This window comes from Pezoporus occidentalis, unplaced genomic scaffold, assembly GCF_034315485.1.
Source record: "Pezoporus occidentalis ecotype Australia unplaced genomic scaffold, CSIRO_AGI_Poc_V1 ctg54, whole genome shotgun sequence".
NCBI lineage: Eukaryota > Metazoa > Chordata > Aves > Psittaciformes > Psittacidae > Pezoporus > Pezoporus occidentalis.
The window spans coordinates 5,132,815-5,153,850 of NW_026915877.1; the positions used below are offsets into that span (position 1 = coordinate 5,132,815).

General features: G+C 42.5%; 1 protein-coding gene across 2 annotated transcripts in view; it reads left to right on the plus strand.

Moving 5' to 3' along the window:
* Positions 1 to 21,036, plus strand: part of GPD2 (glycerol-3-phosphate dehydrogenase 2) — a 66,772-nt gene that overhangs the window by 11,567 nt on the left and 34,169 nt on the right. For both annotated transcript variants that reach the window (XM_062637831.1, XM_062637830.1), the window contains exons 2-6: positions 2,626 to 2,733; positions 13,420 to 13,591; positions 16,988 to 17,112; positions 18,161 to 18,258; positions 19,316 to 19,479. In XM_062637831.1, the coding sequence (XP_062493815.1) occupies positions 2,632 to 2,733; positions 13,420 to 13,591; positions 16,988 to 17,112; positions 18,161 to 18,258; positions 19,316 to 19,479 (661 nt within the window). In that variant the 5' untranslated portion in view covers positions 2,626 to 2,631. The remainder of the gene's footprint in view (positions 1 to 2,625; positions 2,734 to 13,419; positions 13,592 to 16,987; positions 17,113 to 18,160; positions 18,259 to 19,315; positions 19,480 to 21,036) is intronic.

Below are 21,036 nucleotides of genomic sequence, written 5' to 3' on the forward strand. Positions count from 1 at the left end.
TATGTGAGCTGATGTTGATTGTCTTAGTTCTTTTGCAGGAGATGTTTGGTGATGCAGTGCAAGTTTTCCAGCTGTTTTAATTCTTGTGCAATATTGAATTTCATATTGTGTTACGACTTCATGAGTATCTGCAGGTGTTTTCAGGTACGTAGAAATGATAGTACAAAAGGTTGTCTTAACAGATCTAGGGTAGGCTGATGGTTAGGTTTTACTCCTTATTTTTTTGTGGTGAGGATAAGCCTACAGGACAAGGTCTGATTCTGAGACATCCTGCTCCTGGGATAAGACACGTATCTGATTGCTCAGATGCTGTTGTACAGGACTTATGCCAGACTGTCAGGAGAGGGACTCCTGAGAGAGACAAGCCTACATCCCAGTGTACGTGGCTGTCCCATGAGCTGACTGTGCTGGGTTGCTGGCGGGTACTCCTATGGGAAGCCTTTCTTGCTGGGCGCTCCCTTTCCTCTTGCAGAGGCAGCTGGTTGGAGCCCTGTCACCCTGACAGGAAGCCCTGCACCCTTAGGGAGAGGCAGCCACGCCACGGTGCCAGGCTCCATTCTGCAGGGAGTGGGAAGGGCAGGGTAGTATCGACACCTCTGCTCTGACAACCACTCTGGCACTGTGTGCTTCTGCTGGGGCTGTGTCTTGGTGCCGGTGCAGCTGCTTGCCTTGCTGGCAATGATGTCCTGGGTCTCAGACTCGCACTTACCTCCCTGTTTCTGTGGAGGTGTCACAGCTTGTGAGGCCAGGCCTCCACAGTAACTCCCCTTTCAGAAACTTCCCTTGCTATAGGGATTTTGTCTGTTGCTTTTCACTTTTACTCCTCACTGTCATGTAAAGGAAAGAGGAAGTTGGCCTTTTCTTGAGCGTGAAGTACGAAGATAATGGAGAATGTGATTATCTACAATCAAATGTTATGGTGGGAACCTTCAAAAGCACACGTGCTGCTCGTCAGAAAAAAACTGGGAAGCTCAAAGTCTTAGCCTTCTGTACAATAATCCCTTGCAGAACGCACATGCATACGACATCTGTACATCAAATGTTTATGTGTAATAATAATGTATAGAATTTCCCTATACACTGAATGTGTTGCACAGGGAATGAAGTTAAGATCTTTACCATCTTCAAAATGAAGCTTTCTTGTTTGGCTTATGCCTTAAACATGTTTGGGGTATTTCTTAAGAAAAAAGAACAGTTATAGTAGCTGGAAGAGCAAACGGGAGAAAAAAGATTAAATGTGTACAAATGCATAGTAACATACAGTATTTCATGTTTACTTGTACTTATGAGGCCAAAGAAATAACTCTGGAATTGTAAATAGTGTGCTGCAAATCTTGACAAGAAGGCTGTACACTGCTGAAAGTGATGGTTTACAATGTGTTCTGGTGTGTGTATGGGATAGGACAGACAGCAGCTGTGGAGGGAGGGCTGTGAAGCGTTGGATCAGGAGGTGTCTGGTGAGGCACTATACTGTGCCGGAGCTGTGCTGGAGCAAGGCAGCAGGCCAGCCTGGGGGACCCAAGTGAGGGATGAGACCCCAGCCAGGCTGCTGGCACCTACCCCTTGCCTGGCTAGGGATGGGAGCCCCTGCTGCTCCCTGCTCCTGGCCCCATCTGGTCCTGTTGTGTTGTAAGTCCGCTGCTGTTGGCATGGGGCTGTACACTTGCCGCCTTCTGCTTTGAGCCTTAATGGTGATAAATCTCTTGTACGTAGACTGCTGGGTGAACGTGGGGCTTGGGCAAAGATGTCTGCATAACTGGAGGGCTTGGAAGTGCTGACAGGAGTCTTTCAAACTTGATGTATGTTGTTTCTAATGTGAGGCTAGCTGCTGTGGTCCTGGGAAGATGGATTAGGTTGTGCCTGCTTAAGATTCAGGTCAGTGCCATGCAAATTTTTCATTCAGTATCTGAACAGTGGGTCTTTTAAGAATTTGCCTGACCCACATAGGGCTAGTTTTAAACCCTCTGTAGCCGGATGATAAAATTCTGTGCTTATTTCAGGCCTCTTAATCTTGTCTGCTGCCTCGGCTGCTGCTGCTTCTCACTGAAGGACCAACTTCCTGACTAGCAGTGCATTGCTTCTCCGCCATTCCTGCGTAGGACAAGCTTTGCTGATATACAGCGAATACAGGGATGGTAATTCCTGGCTGGAAAACAAGATGGAGTGCTGTGAGGCAAATATGATTGTAGAAATAGTTTGGTGGGATGGGAGGGTAGTTAAAGGTGGTCTTGTCAAGTAGATTGTCTGTTCTGTTATGGTAAGGATTTGGTGGCCATCTGGCTGACGATGAGGTGTTGTTCTGCTGTTATCACGGGATTGAAAGCACTTGTCACATATATGAGTATTTAGAGTTTAGATCGTGTGTGTGTACTCATATCTACTTGTGCATCTAAATACACTTTTGTCATTCAGCTTTCACAGCAAATATCAAGAGTTCTCTGGCTTGCCTCTGTCTAGACTTTGTTTAGAAATTATTAGTACTGCAATGAAAATCACTAATTAATATACTGCTACCCTAAATTTCAACTTTTCATTGACATTAGTTTCTACAAATGATCTATTCCATGTAGTCTAGATTCTAACATGGTAAAACTGCCTATTAATTTTTATCTTTTTCTCTTACAGTAAAAAATGGCATTTCAGAAGGCAGTGAAAGGAACTGCTCTCATTGGAGGAGGTGCCATAGCAACAGTTTTTGGCCTCTCTCAATTTTCTCAGTATAGAAACAAACACGTAAGTATTAATTATGATTTCTGATAAAATATGAAATTTAAAATCTGTTTGAGCGTATGTTAGGCTTATACAGATAGTTTTGTTTGGAAAGGAATGCCAAGAGACTGTCAGCTTGGTTTGTTGGATGCTAATCTGGAGGATGGCATTAACAATAGTTCACTGTTGTAGGTCTTTAACCAGTGGGGAAGTGTGATTGTTCTAAATTGGTTTTCTTGTTTAAAAAATTACCTTTGTGTACTACTCAGGATTTTACTTAGTGCAGGAGGAGTGGAAACCTCCACTGAAGTGTAAGCACTAAGTAGAGTTTGTAGTATTTTCAAACTTGCAAGCTTGAAGTGAAACCAACAGCACTACCTGTGTAAATCTCAGCTTTAAACCAGTCATGGTGCCAGCTCTTACTCAGTTCAGAAAGGTGAAGGCTGTTTGAGGGTAGGATCTGTGCCACAGAAGTCAGTGGTGAGGCTCCTGTTGCTTTGGTGGACGTCAGCTTCTGTCTAGGTGGGCACAATCAGACACTGGTAAGCTCAAAGCACTGTTCAGTGCTCTCTTCCAGGTAGCTAAGGCTCAGGCAGAATAAATTCCCCAAGCAATGAAGGATGACGTTGGAGACTTGCTGTTAAGGTAGCCATAGCAGGAAGAAGTGCAGTAGATACCTACTCTATTGATTCTTGCTGTTGTAGAAAACAGACTTCATTGGCGTATCTTCTTCTCACAGTAGACTCAGCGTCACCACGCTCTTTTAGCTTGCTTCTCAATGCAGAAGGAGAAATCAGTAAAAGGAACATGAGTTGTGAACTGGTTTTAGGCAGAGCTGGTGTGAATCAACAACTGTTCTTTGTCTTAAAGCAAATAAATCCTCCTTGTTTTAAACACGGTTGTGCTGTGATTTAGAGTTTTGTAAAATAACCACATCTAGACTTAGTAGATGAGTATAAAGGAATGTGCATTAAATGCGGGCTGTGAGGCTGACATCCTCCAGTTGTCCGGAAGTATTTGCAATCAATGTTCTGTAAAATGCTTATGAAGTAGGTGTAGTCAGAGCTGTGGCCTGATTTGCTTCAATCTAGGTTTGGAAAAAGCTTAAGACCAAGAAATAACTCTTTCTTCCTTTGAGATGGTATCAGTGTGAGCAGCTAGGTGAGCAGGTGCTTGTTTCATGTGGTGCTTTCTGCTTCTCACCTTAGAAATATAATCGGTAAGCTCTTCGTCTAGACAAGCTGTTACTCTGTGAATTGATTTAGTTACCACACATTTACTGTAAGTTGCCATTCAAATTGAGCAAACTGAAGATAGGAACAGAAGTGGATCTTAATGGTCTAGTTGAAGGTAAAACAGTGGGTAATGAGAGGGAATCTTCACTGAGCTCCATGAAGGTGTGTATTATGTCTGCATAAATGATACTCCGAAGCTTCTGACTGTTTCTATGGGGAGGAGTAACAGCAGCTGAGGTATTAGTAAAGCAAATGAGATGAGTCATGTCTGAGGAACCTAGCTGGAAAGTGGATAGGACAGGATCCTTATGGCTTTAGATAGTGTTGCAGAAAATAAAACTTCACATTCAAAGTGAGCTTCTTGTTGGGCTGCCTGTCTTGCACCTAGCTGATAATACTGCTTCTAACTCTCTGGAGTGTTTAGCACAGGATTTTACAGTCTGACTTCATTATTATCAGGAATTGCAGCTTCAAATTTTAGGACTGCTTAATAAAGGGAAGGGTTGGAAGGGAAAACTGATCTGGATAGCTCACTCGTCGTATATGTAGTACTCCAGAATTCAGGGCATTCCCATTTTTCTAGGGATTGGATGGCCATTGTAAATTTCCAGAGGTGGATTAAACCCCAAAGTTTCACAGAAGGGATTTAGTCTCAAAATGAAATAACTGCTTGTCCCCCAGTTTTTAAACCTATTGCATTGGATCAGCCTACAAAGGATCTGAAAATTTCCAGCATATGTGTAAGCAAATGGATCTGTCAAGTGAACAGCATGTTGTTTTCATGTTGTACTAACTTGCACATTTCCCACGTGATATCCCTTAAAGCCGCTGCCTTAAACACCTAATATAGGGCAGCAGGTGGAACATAACTGGAGGGATTGACACAAAGGAGGACAGTCCATTTGTTGTGTTGACATACCTAAGCTGTGGGCATGTCCTCTGGCCCAAGTGTCCTCTTTTTAATAATGCCTGCCAATCAAAGATATGCTGGGGCAAAGATCTTGTCATCCTTTGCCAGAAGAGGATATTGCCCCAAGATGTGCACTAATTGGCTACACATTGTAGAAAAGCTGTTGTTACTTCAAGAACAGAATCCATCACATAGTAAGACAGAAATAAAATGCTCAGTTTTTTTTACCCACATTCATATTGCTTCACTCAGTGACTGGATGTCTGTGCTGTGGCTAGAGTCTTGGAATTAGGGGCACCCAGTTACAGAATAATGACCTTGACAGGCTAAAAATCCTGAACACACAGGATAGTTTATATGTCTGTCTTTGTTTTCCATGTTCATCCAGCTGGTGGTTAATGCTTCTGTGAAATTTGGCTGTCCCAGGTAACTCCAAGGGAGAAGCTGAAGGATAGTAAAGTTCTGGCTCTTGAGAAAGAGTAAAAGGTCATTTGGACTTGTTAGTCAAGCATACTAGTGAGTGGTTTGCCTACTAAAAGGGATAAGGATTGGTAATTTTGGATGCTGAAATTTCAATTGCCCTTGTTAGATTTGAGAGTCAGAACTTGCCTGTGAGGAGAATGGCATAGTTAGCCTTGTCTGTGTGTAAACATCTGTAAAGTGTTTACACCTTGGAAATAAAACACTCCATAGATTAGGATCTATTCTGGTTTTCAAGATTTTTACCCCAACTTATTTTTCTGCTCACGCGCATGTACGCTGACATTTTGGAGCATGCTTCCGCAACAGCAGTTGAGGTGATATAACGGGAGAATCCGTATCTATGTATGCAATATGTGGGCATACAAGGGGTTTAGTAAATTGCCCTTACCTTGTGCTGGGTTTTTGGAGTTCCTGCTGAGCAAGGGAGGATGGGAACATATGGTGACATGACAGAACTGTTAGTGAATTTAATGCGTAAGCTGATAGATGAATATTGCACTTCAGTGTCTTTTATAGTAACCTTGTCACTGGGGTGTTTACTGAATTAATAATGCTATGTGTAAGGGAGTAAGTAGGAGCGACACTTAATTCAAGCAAAACCTCTTTCAGTCAACACACAGGAGTGGTTCTTTCATATGGAATAACCATTTCCCTTAAGGAAGCTGGTCAAGCTTTCTGTGCAGCTTCATTGACCTAGGCTGTGGAGGACACATGCATAACTGACAAGGAGGCTTTTGATTAGCTTAAAAAGAAAAACCCTTTTCCAGAGAAAATGATGCAGTTGGATGGCAGGTAGTGCAGAGGTCTGAGAAAACTAGTCCTTCCTAAACTGTTTTTGGGTAAAGCAGAAGTTAGACTCTTACATCTTTTTCAGTGTTCCCACCGCATATGGGTTTTAGACCATACAGGAACTGTTGAAATCCATGTGTGCTACATTAACACCTAGTCATGAGCTCCTGAAGGGAGCTGCATCCCAGATGGAGTTGGACCCCTCTGAGTTTACCAGCTGTATATGTAATTGATTAATTTGGCATCAAATATTCAGACACCTGTATGGCAAGTGTGACACAGCCAGCCTTTGCTGGCTGTTTCACCAGGGCTTCTAATGCTAAAGGTGATGGAGAAATGGAAAGACCAGTTTCTCTTGTTTCTTGGAAGTGCTGACTGCATTGCTATATTCTTGCTTTCTGTGCCTTTATTTTAATGCATCAAGCCAAGCGAGCTACTACTTGATGTGACACAGGTATTCCTTGATGTGCCAAGTCTGAACTGGAGATGAGGGGTTTTTAATTTTATTTTCTTTTTCCACTCCCACACCCCTGTAATCATTAAGAGAAAAGCAGTGCTTTGTTTTGGGGTGTAAGAGACCCCCCTCTCTTCCTTACAAGGCCCACCAGGCGATCCTGCTCTCTTTCTGGCGTGTAAGTGCATTGGTGGTCAGTATGAATTGCTCATCAAGGTGAATCCAGTCGAGTGTGATAATATGATAATGCATCGGGGGGGTTTAATTACATTTTTTTATGAATAAGGATGATGAATTTGACTCTGCAAACCTACCTGGAGATTTACATTAGCCAATTAACAAGAATGCTTGCTTATGGATTACTAGATCACTTTATAACTTTATGATTAAATTCAAACTGCCAAACCAAATTTCGTCTTGCTAAGAGTGTAATCAAAACCATTCAAGGAACTCTTGCCTGAGAAATTGTAGATATAAACAGCAATTGCTTATTTCAGTAAACATGCTTGTTCACTGCCAAACTAATCACGTTATTGCAGATGGAATCCCTGTATGCAGCTTTTCTTCGCTCTCACATTTAATTGACAGCAAGATGAATCATATCTATATCAATTCCTGGTGCGTTAATCACTGCTTGTATTTCAGCACTAATCTTTATCCTCTTGCTATGCCAGTGGCTTGCTGCTTGGGACTCTGGTCTGTGCTTTACTATAAGCCATTTGTTGTAAATAATGTGCTTAAAAATCAAAACAAAAATTGCAGTCAAAACCAAATGATGCTAGCACTCCTTGAACTCTGAATTTTGTTTTTCTTGTGCTCTGTTATCTTCCTGAAGTTGCACACTTTGAAAGTGGTCACTTGTTTTGCAGAAGGTGGCATGTATGAAAATGTAGTGCAAAACTAATTTTGAGATGGGGAGTTTCGCTTTCTTAAAGCTCATGAAAGTTCAGAGTATGTAGCTGACTTGTTCGGCCAAAACACATGCAAGGCTAAACTGTGGGTGGCTTTGGTCTTCACAATTTCTTCCTTGTCACTGTTGTCTCCAAGTTACAGGGTGATATTTAGGGAAGCTGGGACATTGGCATCAGCTGTCTGACCTCTTGTAATGGTGCAGGACTAAAAAGCATGTTTAATGCCACAGCTTACCAAGGTAAAAACAGGGACTATACAGGAAGCTGGGCATTAGCATTTGCTATGCAACCCAGAAAGTGCAGAATTCATTGATCAGAAGAATAACATGGAAGCTGAATTTCTTCGAAGGTCCAAAACTTTGTGCCTTTTGTAGTGATCTTTGCTAGGTGCCATATGTTAGTGTAAACCTGTGAGAGTGAGGGGAAACTATGATTGGGAGGCTCATCAAGATTCACCTCTGCTTTGCTTTGACTCGACCTCTCTGCTGTCTGTGTGTGTCTTGTAATTTCTTGAACTCCTGGGGATGGCAGCGCGTCTGTCTCTGAGGGTTGTGGTGGTTTTAAACAAGCTTCTAATTAGGAGACCTTTCGTTACTAATTTGTAGTAAGGGACTAAGCCTGGATGAGTGCTTGGTGTGGCTGCTCACGCACCCAGAGGTGAGCCTGTGCCCAGGCGCCTTCTGGGCTGGGCTCCAGGACTGCTTGCGCTGGAGGGGACCCCAGTGAGACTGCAAGCACCATGACATGGAAAAGTCAGTGGTGGTACTAGAGCTTGGGTTATAATTTACCAAACTCAGGTTGTTTTAAATCTGAAGTTTTGCTATTTTCTGGGAAGGTATCAGTCCTTAACACGAAGCAAAGCACTCTCTAGTCCAGCTTTTCTATTGATTGAATTATAATACACGTGCAGTGAAAGTGGTTGCTGCTATCCGAAGTAACTTGTATGAGCTACTTACGTTATAGTCAATATAATCTATGATTACAGGATGAACTTGAACATTAATTAACTTTTGATTATGCATTTCCTGTAGATGTGGCTACTAGTTATTAGCCTTTATTTTCAGTTGTATTGTAGTGATAGCAACATTGAGGAAGAATGTGTTTCAGTCATAACACTGCTGAAGAATGAGGAAATAATTTTGAACACGAATATTTAGGTTGCATACACCATATAATCTGAACTCGGGCTTCTTGTGTATGGCTGGACTGGCTGTTAATTTATGGTGGATGTGTTGCAAGAAGCAATTTTACCATTCCCTCACAAGGTCTGCTGACAGAGCTCTGTGACACCTGATGAATTGGTCGCTAAAGAGGAACTACATTCCTTGGGTAGCTTCTACCAGGACCTGTTCAGCTGTGCATGTGTCGTGGTTTAAACCCTAGCCAGACAGTTGTTCACTCACTCCCAGTGAGTGGTGCCGGGCTGAAGAGCAATCGAGGCCCCCCCACCCGGGGCTCTCCCCTTCCCCGCTCCCAGAGGAATGGGGAGGAGGATCCAAAGAGTGCAACTCCCACGGGTTGAGACAAGAACAGTCCAGCAACCAATGTACAATACAAATCACCACCGCTACTACCAACAATGATAAGAGAAAATAACAAGGGAAGAGAATACGATACCACTGGCCAAGAAACGAGTCCCACCCGGAAGCCCGTGTCCTTCCGGGTAACTCCCAGTTACCCCCCACCCCGGGCATGACGTGCTGTGGTATGGAATACCTCTTTGGCTAGCCTGGGTCAGGCACTCCGTCTCTGCTTCCTCACGGCTTCCCCTCCTCCCTGGCAGAGCATGAGGCTCACAAAGTCCTTGGTCAGGGTAAACATCACTTAGCAACAACGGAAAACATCGGTATCACCAGCACTGTTCCCAGGCTGGAAGTCAAAACACAGCACTGCACCAGCTACCACGAAGGAGAAACATGACTGCTGCTGCTGAACCCAGGACAGCATGTGAGCAGATGGTGGCAAGTGACTGCCTTACCTTTTGTCAGTGTCCTGGGTTCAGCAGTAGCAGTCATTTTTCTCCTTCTTGGTAGCTGGTGCAGTGCAGTGTTTTGACTTTCGGCTTGGGAACAGAGCTGATAACAAGAATGTTTTGGTTTGGCCAAGGACTTTGTGAGCCTCATGCTCTGCCAGGGAGGAGGGGAAGCCAGGAGGAAGCAGAGACAGGACACCTGACCCAAACTGACCAAAGAGGTATTCCATACCACAGCACGGCATGCCCAGGATGTAACTGGGAGTTAGCCGGAAGGGCTGGGGGACTGCAGGGTTGGAGGAGGTATCGGTCGGTGCTTGGTCGGGCTGGGGGGGTGAGTTATCAGTCAGTTGGTGGTGAGGTGTTGTATTCTCTTCCCTTGTTATTTCCTTTATCATTGTTATTATTGGTGGTAGCAGTAGTGATTTGTGTTATACCTTAGTTACTAAACTGTTCTTATCTCAACCCGTGGGAGTTGCATTCTTTTTGATTCTCCTCTCCGTCCCTCTGGGAGTAGGGGTAGGGAAAGAAGGGGGAGAGTGAGTGAACAAGTTACCTGACTGGGTTTAAACCACAACAGTTCTTTTTGGCGCCCAACGTGTGGCACAAAGGGTTGAGATAACAGTAGATCTGACTGGATTAATAGTCAGTCGTCACAATGCTGATTTATTGGCTCTCAGAGTTTTTCCTCTTGATCTCAGAGTTTCAGAATGTTGTAACTTACCTCCATCTGGTATTTGCTGTATTAGTGTTTATCAAGTGTGGGGCTTGGGATAAGGTTCTTGTCTCACTGTGCTTTATGGCAATGACTTGTAATACCGGGGGGATCCAGCAGCAGGGCGGGACGGACGTGGCCGTGGACTTGCACCTGGCCGTCCGGCTGCTCTTCACCGGCCTGGCCCTCACCCTACTCTCCATCTTCGTGAGGCTGCGGGGAGCCGAGGGGGAGCGGGCCCTGGAGCCAGCGGCAGCCGAACCGGCCCGGGAGAGCGGCCCCGGGGACCAAACGGCGGCAGGAGCGGGGCCGGAGGCGGCGAGGGAACGGCTGCCGGTGGAGGAGGTCGGGGCGGTCGAGGAGAGGAAGGAAGCGGCTGCCGAGCAGCGGGAGAAGGCGGCGGAGGAGCCGAGCCCCGCGGAGGAGCCGAGCCCCGCGGAGGAGCCGAGCCCCGCGGCCGAGCCCAGCCCCGCGGCGTCCGAGAGCATTCCCCGGAAGCCGCCCGCCGAGCCCCAGGAGGATGCAGGAGACCACGCAGCATTTCCCAGCAAGGCAGAGGAGGAAGAGCTGGACTCAGGAAAAGAGAAGCTGGCGGTGGGAGAGCCGGCAAGCACAGCAGCTACACCAGCCCCAGTGACAAGTACAGCAGCATCGTTTGAGAGTTCTGAAGGTTTTGAATGGCCTTTGGGTGTCCTTGGGACCTGCCTGCTGATTGTGATGGGGATCAGCATGTTGGCACACACACAGACTGTGTTCTACCCACAACCATTTTGTCTGATCTCAAAAGTTAAGCAGAGTCAGGTTTGGGTCTTGTCTGGGGTTAGATGACGATGCAGGGGACCAAGAGGTCTTCTCCAAGGCTGGACAGTCATGAGTGGCAGGGCATGTGTGACAGTATGGGCAAGTATCTAGTCCACTGGGCCCCTCCAGTGCTTTGGAAGTGTCGGAGATGGAAGGCAGCTGTATGGAGTCCCCATCAGCAAGCTGCAGAAACTGCTGAAGGGGACAGTGAATTATTTTAAGCCTGATGGGCCCATGGCACTTCAGACCATCAGAGCAGAGATGCAACATAGAGATGGACTCAAGATCTAGGGGTGGACTTAACAATGGACACTATTGCCCAGGTTATTCATGAGTGTGAACACTGCACACATTCTCTCCTGCTCTGACTGTTACAAGAGATGGAGCCTGACATCATGGACCAGATGGACTCAGCAGCTTTATAGCTACTGGTCCATGCACTAAGATAAGAGTATATTGGAAATGTGGGATCTGCACGTGACGTGAATGGTATGGAATAAGGGGTGGATAATGTCATGGGTTCAGCAGTAGCAGTCATTTTTCTCCTCCTTGGTAGCTGGTGCAGTGCAGTGTTTTGACTTTCGGCTCGGGAGCAGAGCTGATAACAAGAATGTTTTGGTTTGGCCAAGGACTTTGTGAGCCTCATGCTCTGCCAGGGAGGAGGGGAAGCCAGGAGGAAGCAGAGACAGGACACCTGACCCAAGCTAGCCAAAGAAGTATTCCATACTACAGCACGGCATGCCCGGGATGTAACTGGGAGTTAGCCGGAAGGGCTGGGAGACTGCAGGGTTGAAGGAGGTATGGGTCAGAGCTTGGTCAGGCTGGGGGGGCGAGTTATCGGTCGGCTGGTGGTGAGGTGTTGTATTCTCTTCCTTTGTTATTTCCTTTATCATTGTTGTTATTGGTGGTAGCAGTAGTGATTTGTGTTATACCTTAGTTACTAAACTGTTCTTATCTCAACCCGTGGGAGTTGCATTCTTTTTGATTCTCCTCTCCGTCCCTCCGGGAGTAGGGGTAGGGAAAGAAGGGGGAGAGTGAGTGAACAAGTTACCTGACTGGGTTTAAACCACGACAGTCAGTCAGGCTGTTTTCGTATGGCAGGTGTATATTCCCTCCCCATTGCACATGCCGGGGAAGGTGGCTGGAGTTCCTAAAACCTGGAGGTGGTGGATTATTTTAGCAGAGCTTTTAGTCACCACAGTGATCTGGGAGTGTCCCTCTAGGAGACACAACATGGGCCAAGCAACCATAAAGCACTGAGGCAGCACCTGTGCTCTGGTGTGTTTGGAGCATGGGACTGGGCTTAGGGGCTGTTCTGTGGGAATTGTAATTCACTGTTAACCATGCAGTAGGCAATAGAGTTACAGAAATAACTAAACAGCTTCCCTAAGGAATACTTGGAAATAAAAACTTAATTGAAAGAGCTTGCATGTTGTAAGCAGCGTATGGAAAGAGATTAGACGAAGAAATTATTTTAGATGATAGTAAGAAAGTACTATTTTGTCACTTGAATTTGTGTAAGTTTACAGTGGTGGTGCTCATAATATAGGTTAAGAAATATATGATTGTTAATAGAGGCTGTAAGGGTTTTCAGGATACACTTTAAATTCATGTTATCAGAAGACAGCCTTCAGAAACTGATTAAAACCTTAAAATTTAAACCATAGTCCCTGTTACTTGATGGAGCAAGAATGGTAGCCTTTCTCACCACCGTCACTAAATGGAGAGCAGAGGTGGCTCCGGGAGTATCAGGCAGAGGACTAGAGACATTATCAAAGCCATTGCAGTAAAATCTGAAATTCTCTGGAAACTGCCCCATTATTAAGTTTTGTCGCTTTAAAGACAGTTGTATTTTACCATGCTGTAGGACATAAATTGCTTTGCTTGGAAGCTTTTCAAAAAGGACATGGAAACAGTGTTTCTTTGGTGTTTCAATAACACTGTTTCACAACAAACCACACAGTCTCATGAACTTGAGCAAATCTGAGCTTAGATTAATGCCACTGTACAAGTAATCAATTTTGAAATATAAAATGTACATTCAACTTTAAGTCCTTTGCTTTGATGTTTTTTTTTGGGTAGTGAGTTGAGAGCCTAACCATGTGTCTGTTTATTAAACTGCTTCATGAGCATCCTGTAACACTTGACATAGCAGAGGACAATTCCTTGAAACATTAATATAGGTAGTAGCCCTTGACTACAGCTTTATATTGAAGCAAGCAAGGTGAAGTCTGTGTGCTAGCACTTTATGTGTTTAGTACTGTTTGTTGCTCCATAATGTTTCAATACAATATTTTTATTAAATATAGGTAAAGCAACTGGGAATATTTGTAACATTTATGGTTATAGAAAATGCTCTGATTTGGTTCTGTGTATGTGTACACATGTGTGTGTATACAGAATAAATACAGATCCTCACGTGTGGTTTTAATCTTTGTAGGGTACCCTTGTGAATGTTCAGGCTGCAGAAGCTGTGCCTGTTCCAATGAAGAGTCATCTCCCCACAAGAGAGCAACAAATTTTGACACTGCAGACCACAAGTGAATTTGATGTCCTTGTTATAGGCGGAGGAGCAACAGGATGTGGCTGTGCTTTAGATGCAGTCACTAGAGGTAAGGCTAGAAAATGTAGTTTTATTCTTATTCTTGGATTACACGGTTTGAAGTAAGTTTATCAAATTGGCTTTTCAGAAGTACTCGGAGATAGAGAAGGTGTACTCTGAATGCCTGGTTATAAACAGCCTTTGCTCAGAAGCTAAAATGAACTTGAAGAAAAAAATAACTGCATTTTGTTTTTTTTTTCATCAGGGTCTTTATTGTCTAGGTGTTTGTATGCAGTTTTCTAACATACTGGGTGCTGTTGGATGGTTTCTTATTCTCTGCTGCTCCTTGTTTAGTGGGTTCCCATATCACTTGTTTGTTCAAGAAAAAAATTGCTGGAAAAAGAATGCAAGACTTGCACAATGCTTTTAGCAACTGTTTTTAAAGGGCCAAGCATGATTTCTATATGAGGCACAGTGGCTCTCCAGCTTGTATTTCTTATAACATGAGAGATACCTGCAAATTCTGCTAATGCTTTGTAGCTGCTCAGTATGTGACAGGTTTGGAGAATTCTGTTTTGATTTTTAGTGAAAGATGCTATCACCATTCAGTCTGAAGGTACAGGTGGAATCTGTGCTCCAGTTTCCTGTTTTGGGGGGATTAGCTGCATAACTGGTACTAGAAGAAACAGAATTGATTTTAACTTTACATGTAGCTTTAACTCAAGGTGAAATGAGTTTAAGCTAACGCTTTTTACCTGACTTGTACAGGAAGTTGAAAATGTGTGTGGTGGCAGTCAGTTGTTGCAACATCTGCACATCTACTGGGCCCTGTACTTCATGCAGTTGGCTGGACATGTGAAAAGCTCTGTTCAGGGGTTGAAAAAGCAGGACACTAATGCCCACTCTGTGTGTGTCATCCACCTCACACAGTAACTTTGAAATTGGCCAGCAAGTTCAATCAGATTTGACAGTTTTCAAAGAGAATAAGTCATTTCACAAGTTTTAATGAAAAATAGATCTTCAGATATGGAGAGGAGCACGCCATGGGTATTGAGGCTGTAGCATCAACTCCTGTTCTACTAAAATGCTGCATTCCCCCCGAGTAACGTATTTTTATTCAAAAAGCTATGTAAAAGAGTTTTTGAGAAAAGCTTGTCTGGGAACATGTTTTCTTGGTTGTCATTTCCAGGACAGTGAGCCAATGAGAGAGAGAACCAAATTTCTTTATATTCTATGTTTGTAGATCTTGTTTGTGGGTTATGTACCAAAATTGAAAAACAAAAATGCAGTGTAAAATATAGTAGATAATCATAAAATTCTTCAGGTTCTTTAACCTGTATGTATACCTCAGAATAAAGAGTCAAGATCTAACACCATGGGTGTTTTGTAGTTCGATTTGGAAAATACTTGTCCGAAAGGTGTGATCATTTTGAGATAGTAAAGAAGGAAGGTCTGCACCATTGGCAGGATAAACAACCAGATTTGAGTTTGTACTTGGTTGATTTTTTCCTGTATATTATTAAATATAACTTGGGATCTTTTCACTTCTGCCTCAGCTATATTATGAAACATGCAATTGTAAAGTATACAGAAATTATTATAGTTGATCTTTGTTCATCCTTTTACCAGATAGTCTGATTATATCAGTAGACTTCTGAAGTGTAAAATATTCCTAGGCATTTGGTTAATGAATTGTGTATTGTTGCTGTTCATTCATGGAACTTGCTCTTTTATTATGTTTGCTTCACTTAACAACAAATTTTGCTTTTCATGTGTTTGATATATCTTCGCCAAATTATTTCTGATTGTATCCATTAATCTTCAGTCACATCTGACAAAAATAAATTACTCTGATCTTTAGAAGTTACCAGTAATAATTAAATTTTTTTTAAGGACATAAAAGTTTTGGGCGACCAAAAGATGTTAAAATGTGTGTTCACCAACCAGTAACATGCACCATCCCTCAAGGAGGACAAAAGAAAGACCCAGGGAATAACTTCTAGAGCAGATGATGCTCCCTTTCTTGGGTATTTGTTGTGCTGTTGCTGTTTGGTAGCAATATCACTGAATTTAATATATTTTTTTTTCCTTGCCTGCTTATCTCAAAAATTCTGCCAGTGATAGAGGGAGTCTGTTACGCCAACTTCTGTAACAGGGATTGTCCTTCCACATGTGTTTTAAGTGAAAGATTACCATGCACTTATCCTGGTGTGCTTATCTTGGTTGTGTTTACTTACATTGGATATTGGAAGTCAGTGGTGGGTGTCTTGTAGGTATGTACCAAAGGATGTGACCGTTGTCTGTGTCATACCATTAAAAGGCATCTGTTAATAATCTCTTCACTGCCACTCTTCCCGTGACTGAACTTCCATCATATAACCTGATGTCAGTCTCCTTCACAAAGAGGATGCCAGCACTTACAGTATTGGGGTATATAGTTTCTTAGCAATTTCTGTATGAAGCAGTGTGCCTTCACCCGTGAAAGCTTTTTCCTGTCCTTTAGGGTGACTGGGAACATGACATATGCAACAAACATGCCAGCAAACATGCCAGCAGCATTCCAAGTGTTTGGTGCAATAAGCTTTATACTGTTTGGTTATGAAGCACTTGGTGTTCTGGATTCATGTGAACATCTGTGAGCCATGTGTTACCCCCTGCTTGAGCTGGTCAAACTGTCAGTGCTGGCTTCTGCCAGGGAATATGCTCACATTATTTTGAGTAAATGTTTTTCTGAAATACTTGGTGATATATTGCAACTCATGTTTTGTGTATGTGTGCCCTTTGCATATGTAACGCCTAAAAGGAGGATGTTTGTGAGCTATATGTAGTATCTGCATAGTAAACTGTAGCTGAACTTGCTTCTTCATTTTGCTATACTTCCTAGGTAAGCTACTATATTTCATATTAAACCTTATCATACTATTTCATGTGAATGGCAGAATTCTGTGTACGTGAGCATCATGTTCCTTCGCTGAGGTTTCCCTGAGTGGTGAGCGTGCCTGTGAGCTGCTACACTTCAGTTTTGAGTACCTCTAGCAGACTATAAGTAAGCAGGCAAGGATGACAGTTGCTGCCTCCCTTGTACGACATTTGTTAGTGTGACTGGTTTAGAGCTCTCTGCTACAAAGAGTTAAAAGTATTCATGAAAATATTCTGCTCCTGCCATGAATATGAACTATAATTTGCTTGAGGGAGCATGGCCCCTGTAATGTACTGTAATGCCTTTCTATTGTGAAATATCCAGGTTTTAATGTGCTTCTGTTTAAGTTCTGTTTTGACTTTTCCCTTAGGAAGGAGGCTAAAATTTTTCATTACGATATAGACAGTGCACTACACTTTGAATACAAATTTATCCATGTACAGAGTAATTTTTCTTGTGATTGTCTCTACCCTAGAGAAGTGTCTTTAATGAATTACATACAAATTGTGTAATTTAAGAAGTTAATTTGGTTTTCTGGTAACACAGGACTAAAAACAGCCCTTCTAGAAAGAGATGATTTCTCATCAGGGACCAGCAGCAGGAGTACTAAATTGATCCATGGTGGAGTGAGATATCTTCAGAAGGCCATCATGAAGTTGGATTTTGAGCAGGTAATTGTTTATGCTGGTTGTTACGCAAAAATTGCCAATAGATACTTCCCCTATCCCAATTATATCCAAGTCTCCTTTTTATTTTTTTAATACTTGACTGTTTTATTCTCCAGCCACTGTACATAGAAAGTGCTTTCTTCAGTTGAGCTTCCCAGACTAGGGAAATTGGTGCTGCTGCCTTTTGCTAAATTGTTTTATGGGCAATCTAATTGCCATAGCTTGTAGACTGTGTATAGTTTGGGGAAGGCAGGCAGAGACAGGGCTGGTTTCATAATAAAAGGAGCATCTTACCTGTATGTTTAGAATTTTCAGGGAGTGAGTGATTGTCCTGTTTATTTTGAAATGGGTAAAGAAAATATGGTAAATGAGTGATTTATTTTGGAATGTGGAAAGAAAATGGGTGAGTGATTATATATAAGCGGTTTTATGTATTCTTGTGGAAGCATGATATTCTTGTTTTGATAAAATGATTGATCTTCTCATTGAAACCTCTGTGACCTAAAGTATGTTTTGATGGTTATAATACTGCTACAGAAACAGTGACTTGATAGGGAAAAATATATAAAACATGGAGCTACCCAGCTACAGAAATTAACCTTGTTTTTGCCAAAGAATAACTTAATATTGATTCATATTGATTGATTTGGAGAAGAACACTTTTGCATTTGCAACTCAGCATTAGTATGGGATTTAACTGTGGGAATGTCCCACAAGATCTACTTTAGAATGAATTCTAGCCCTTCTCATGTACCTTCTGCTTATAGTTAGGAGTAACACAGCTTTAATGCTCTTTACGTTCAGATGAAAAGTTACTCAGCTGACCTGCCAAGACACCAAAAGGAAACTAGTGGAACTTAATTTTCTTGGGAAATAGTTTCCTTAATTTTTGATTTTTTTTTTTTTTTTTTCAGCAAATCTCAGTATGGTTTTGAAAGAACAGTAAGGATTGTGGGAGTTCTTCGCTTTGATAAACAGTTTCTTATTAAATGTTGCACATGGAAACAAAACCGAGTAACATGGAATTTGCGTGTGCACTTGTGTTTTTCAGTACAAGATGGTGAAAGAAGCACTTGAGGAGCGTGCAAATCTGCTTGAAATAGCTCCTCACCTGTCATCTCCTTTGCCAATAATGCTGCCTGTTTACAAGTAAGCTCTGCTATAATACCACTCCTTTACCATTGCTTTTCACAAGCAAGCTATTTCCTTGGAGAAGTCTCTGGGCGCCTCTTTCCAAGCATGTCTTTAAACCTGTCACAAGCTTTGTCCTTCAGGAGGTGAGATGTTACAATATTGTAGAGGCATGAAATTTTCTCAGGAACCAAGCAGCTATCCCAGCTGCCTAGTAACCCATTTTGGACTTGAGCTGTTTGCTGCGTTCCTGCCACCCTGCAGGAAGGGGAAGGGGGGTGCTTGTTGGTGGAGCAGACTCTCATTCCCAGTATGTTTTCTGCTGTTCTTTCTAGTACATACTCGTCTTCAACACAGGCTGTCTTAGTGTTCTTAGTAATGCGTTGTTTAGTTCATGCAGCCACCAGTGCTCAGTGCAGTAATTCTGTGCACTTGCCTTCTATAGCGCATGACAGGTGGATGTTGAGAGAATAGTTTTCTTCTGCTACAAAAAAGAGACTAAGTTATTTGGGTTAGGTTTTCAGATCTCTAAGAACAGTTACTGTAACAGGCTACTTGGAGCTGTATTTGCTGAATGATCTTAGTGTATGGCTTTATTCCTGTCTTTGTAGAGGAGGGGCTCATAATAGCTGGAGCTCATGTCAGCCAGCAGTTGACTGCATTTATTTGATCGTGTTTGTGCAGGAGGTGTTAGTCTCTTGACTAACGTGCATTTAAGGAACCCCTTCAGCTTGACAAACAGCCAGGGTCTCCCCTCAACACATAGCTTTAATATCTCACCCTACACTGAAGTACATAAAGCCAGTTTGTGATTATAATTCTAGGATAAATAAAGCCTTGAGTCTGCTTAACTAACTACAGAGAATAGATCAGTTGAAACCACTAGCAAACAATATGTAAGTTCTTACATATTTGCATGATACTGCAATACTACGAACTTTTATGATGGTACAAAGCGAAAGTGGTGTACTACAACATACTGTGTTACTTAATGTGTTCTGTGTCATAACAAGTGTGTGCATGAACTTTAGTTCACTTCATGGGGATTTTTTGTTGTTGTTGTTGTTTCCTGCAGATGGTGGCAGTTGCCATACTACTGGTTTGGAATAAAATTATATGACCTCGTAGCAGGAAGTCAGTGTCTGAAAAGTAGTTATGTCCTTAGCAAGTCAAGAGCCTTGGAGCATTTCCCAATGCTACGCAAAGATGAGCTTGTCGGAGCTATTGTCTACTATGATGGTATGTTGCCCTTTTGTGCTTTCATTATTGTACTACTCTGTGTTTTAAGAGGGGAGAAACAGAAGTATGCAACTGTAGATCACATATGTTGACTTTTTAAAGGGAAGAACAACTTGAAGGATTCAGTGTGCCTCTCATAAGCATTGATTTGGTAGATAAATTGTTTTTTATGACAGTAACTTACTGGATGTAGGGGAAAATATACTAGCTTTCTTGGCTGGTAGGTATACTGGTGCGTGAAAGCATTCTAGTGTTTAGCGGTTCCCCACAACTTTGTGGCTGTGCATGGTTTTGCTGTACACTTCTGAGGTATCGTAAGACAAGAAAATGTTAAATGATTTGCTATAGCACTTTCACTGTGCAAATAACTCCAACCCTGTCAGGATGATGTGGCTGCTGGTTCTGATTCTTGGCTGCATTGGCTGGAGGATCAGTTACTTTTTGTATCGGTGGAATTGGTTGCCACAAAGGCAGCATTCATTGTAATTATAATCAAATACTAGAGGTAGTTATAAGACATGAGTGCTTTCTGTGAAAACCCTTTTAAATAAAGGGTTATAAATTCATAAGAGGAAAAATGCCTCCAGCTTGAGTTATTTAATCTATTTTATCTGTTAGTTTTAGGTATGTTTGTGTTTAACACTTACACAAATTCAGTGTCTTGAGTGGAAGAAAATAAAGATGCTTTCTGCAAGTCATTTGGTGTTCATTCAAAATAGAATGATGATTTAATAGAACTCATTGCAGTCATCTAGAAATAGCAGTTTTCATGTTTGAAAGTATTCATGTGTTCACATTTGGAAAGAGTGTCACTCTTTGTTTGTAATGCAAAATTGGAGAAGGTTTAGTTGGCTTACTTTACAGAAACTTTGCTTCTCTGGAATATTAGGACTTGTGTTGAGGTAGAGGTACCTTGAGCTTTATCCAAATTGCTGTAACTTTTTATAAGAGCAAGTAGTGACAGGGTGTCATGGTTTAATGACTTTAAACTGACAGAGACATAGATTAGATATTATGAAGAAGCTCTTTACTGTGAGGGTGGTGCACTTGCACACATTGCCTAGAGAAGCTGTGGCTGTCCCGTCCCTGGTAGTGTTCAAGGCCAGGTTGAACAGGGCTTTGAGCCTGGAGGCTCAAAAACAGTGGAGGGTGTTCCTGCCCATGGCAGGGAGGTGGAATAAGGTGATCTTTAACCCAAACCATTCTGTGATTGTATGATCTCAATACTTTCTAATGTCATGCAAGTTACATCTCCAAACAGTATTTAAAAAGCAGTGAACTTACACACATTCTAAATGTTGGAAAGCTCACTGCTGAAGCTGGAGTACCAGGGTACATGATCATAATTTCTTTCTTGCTGCATTTGGTCATGTTGGCCTGTCTCACGGCCTGTCTCACAGGTGGAGTATCTTTTCTTTACAGCAGACTTGTATCTGTTTCACAATGTATTTTTAATTAGATTGATATTCCTCCTTCTCCAGTCCTCTTCCTCTTCCCTTCCAAGACAGAAAGTTTGGTAAAACTTTCTTGGTATTGGGGCCAGCTAGGTAATATCAA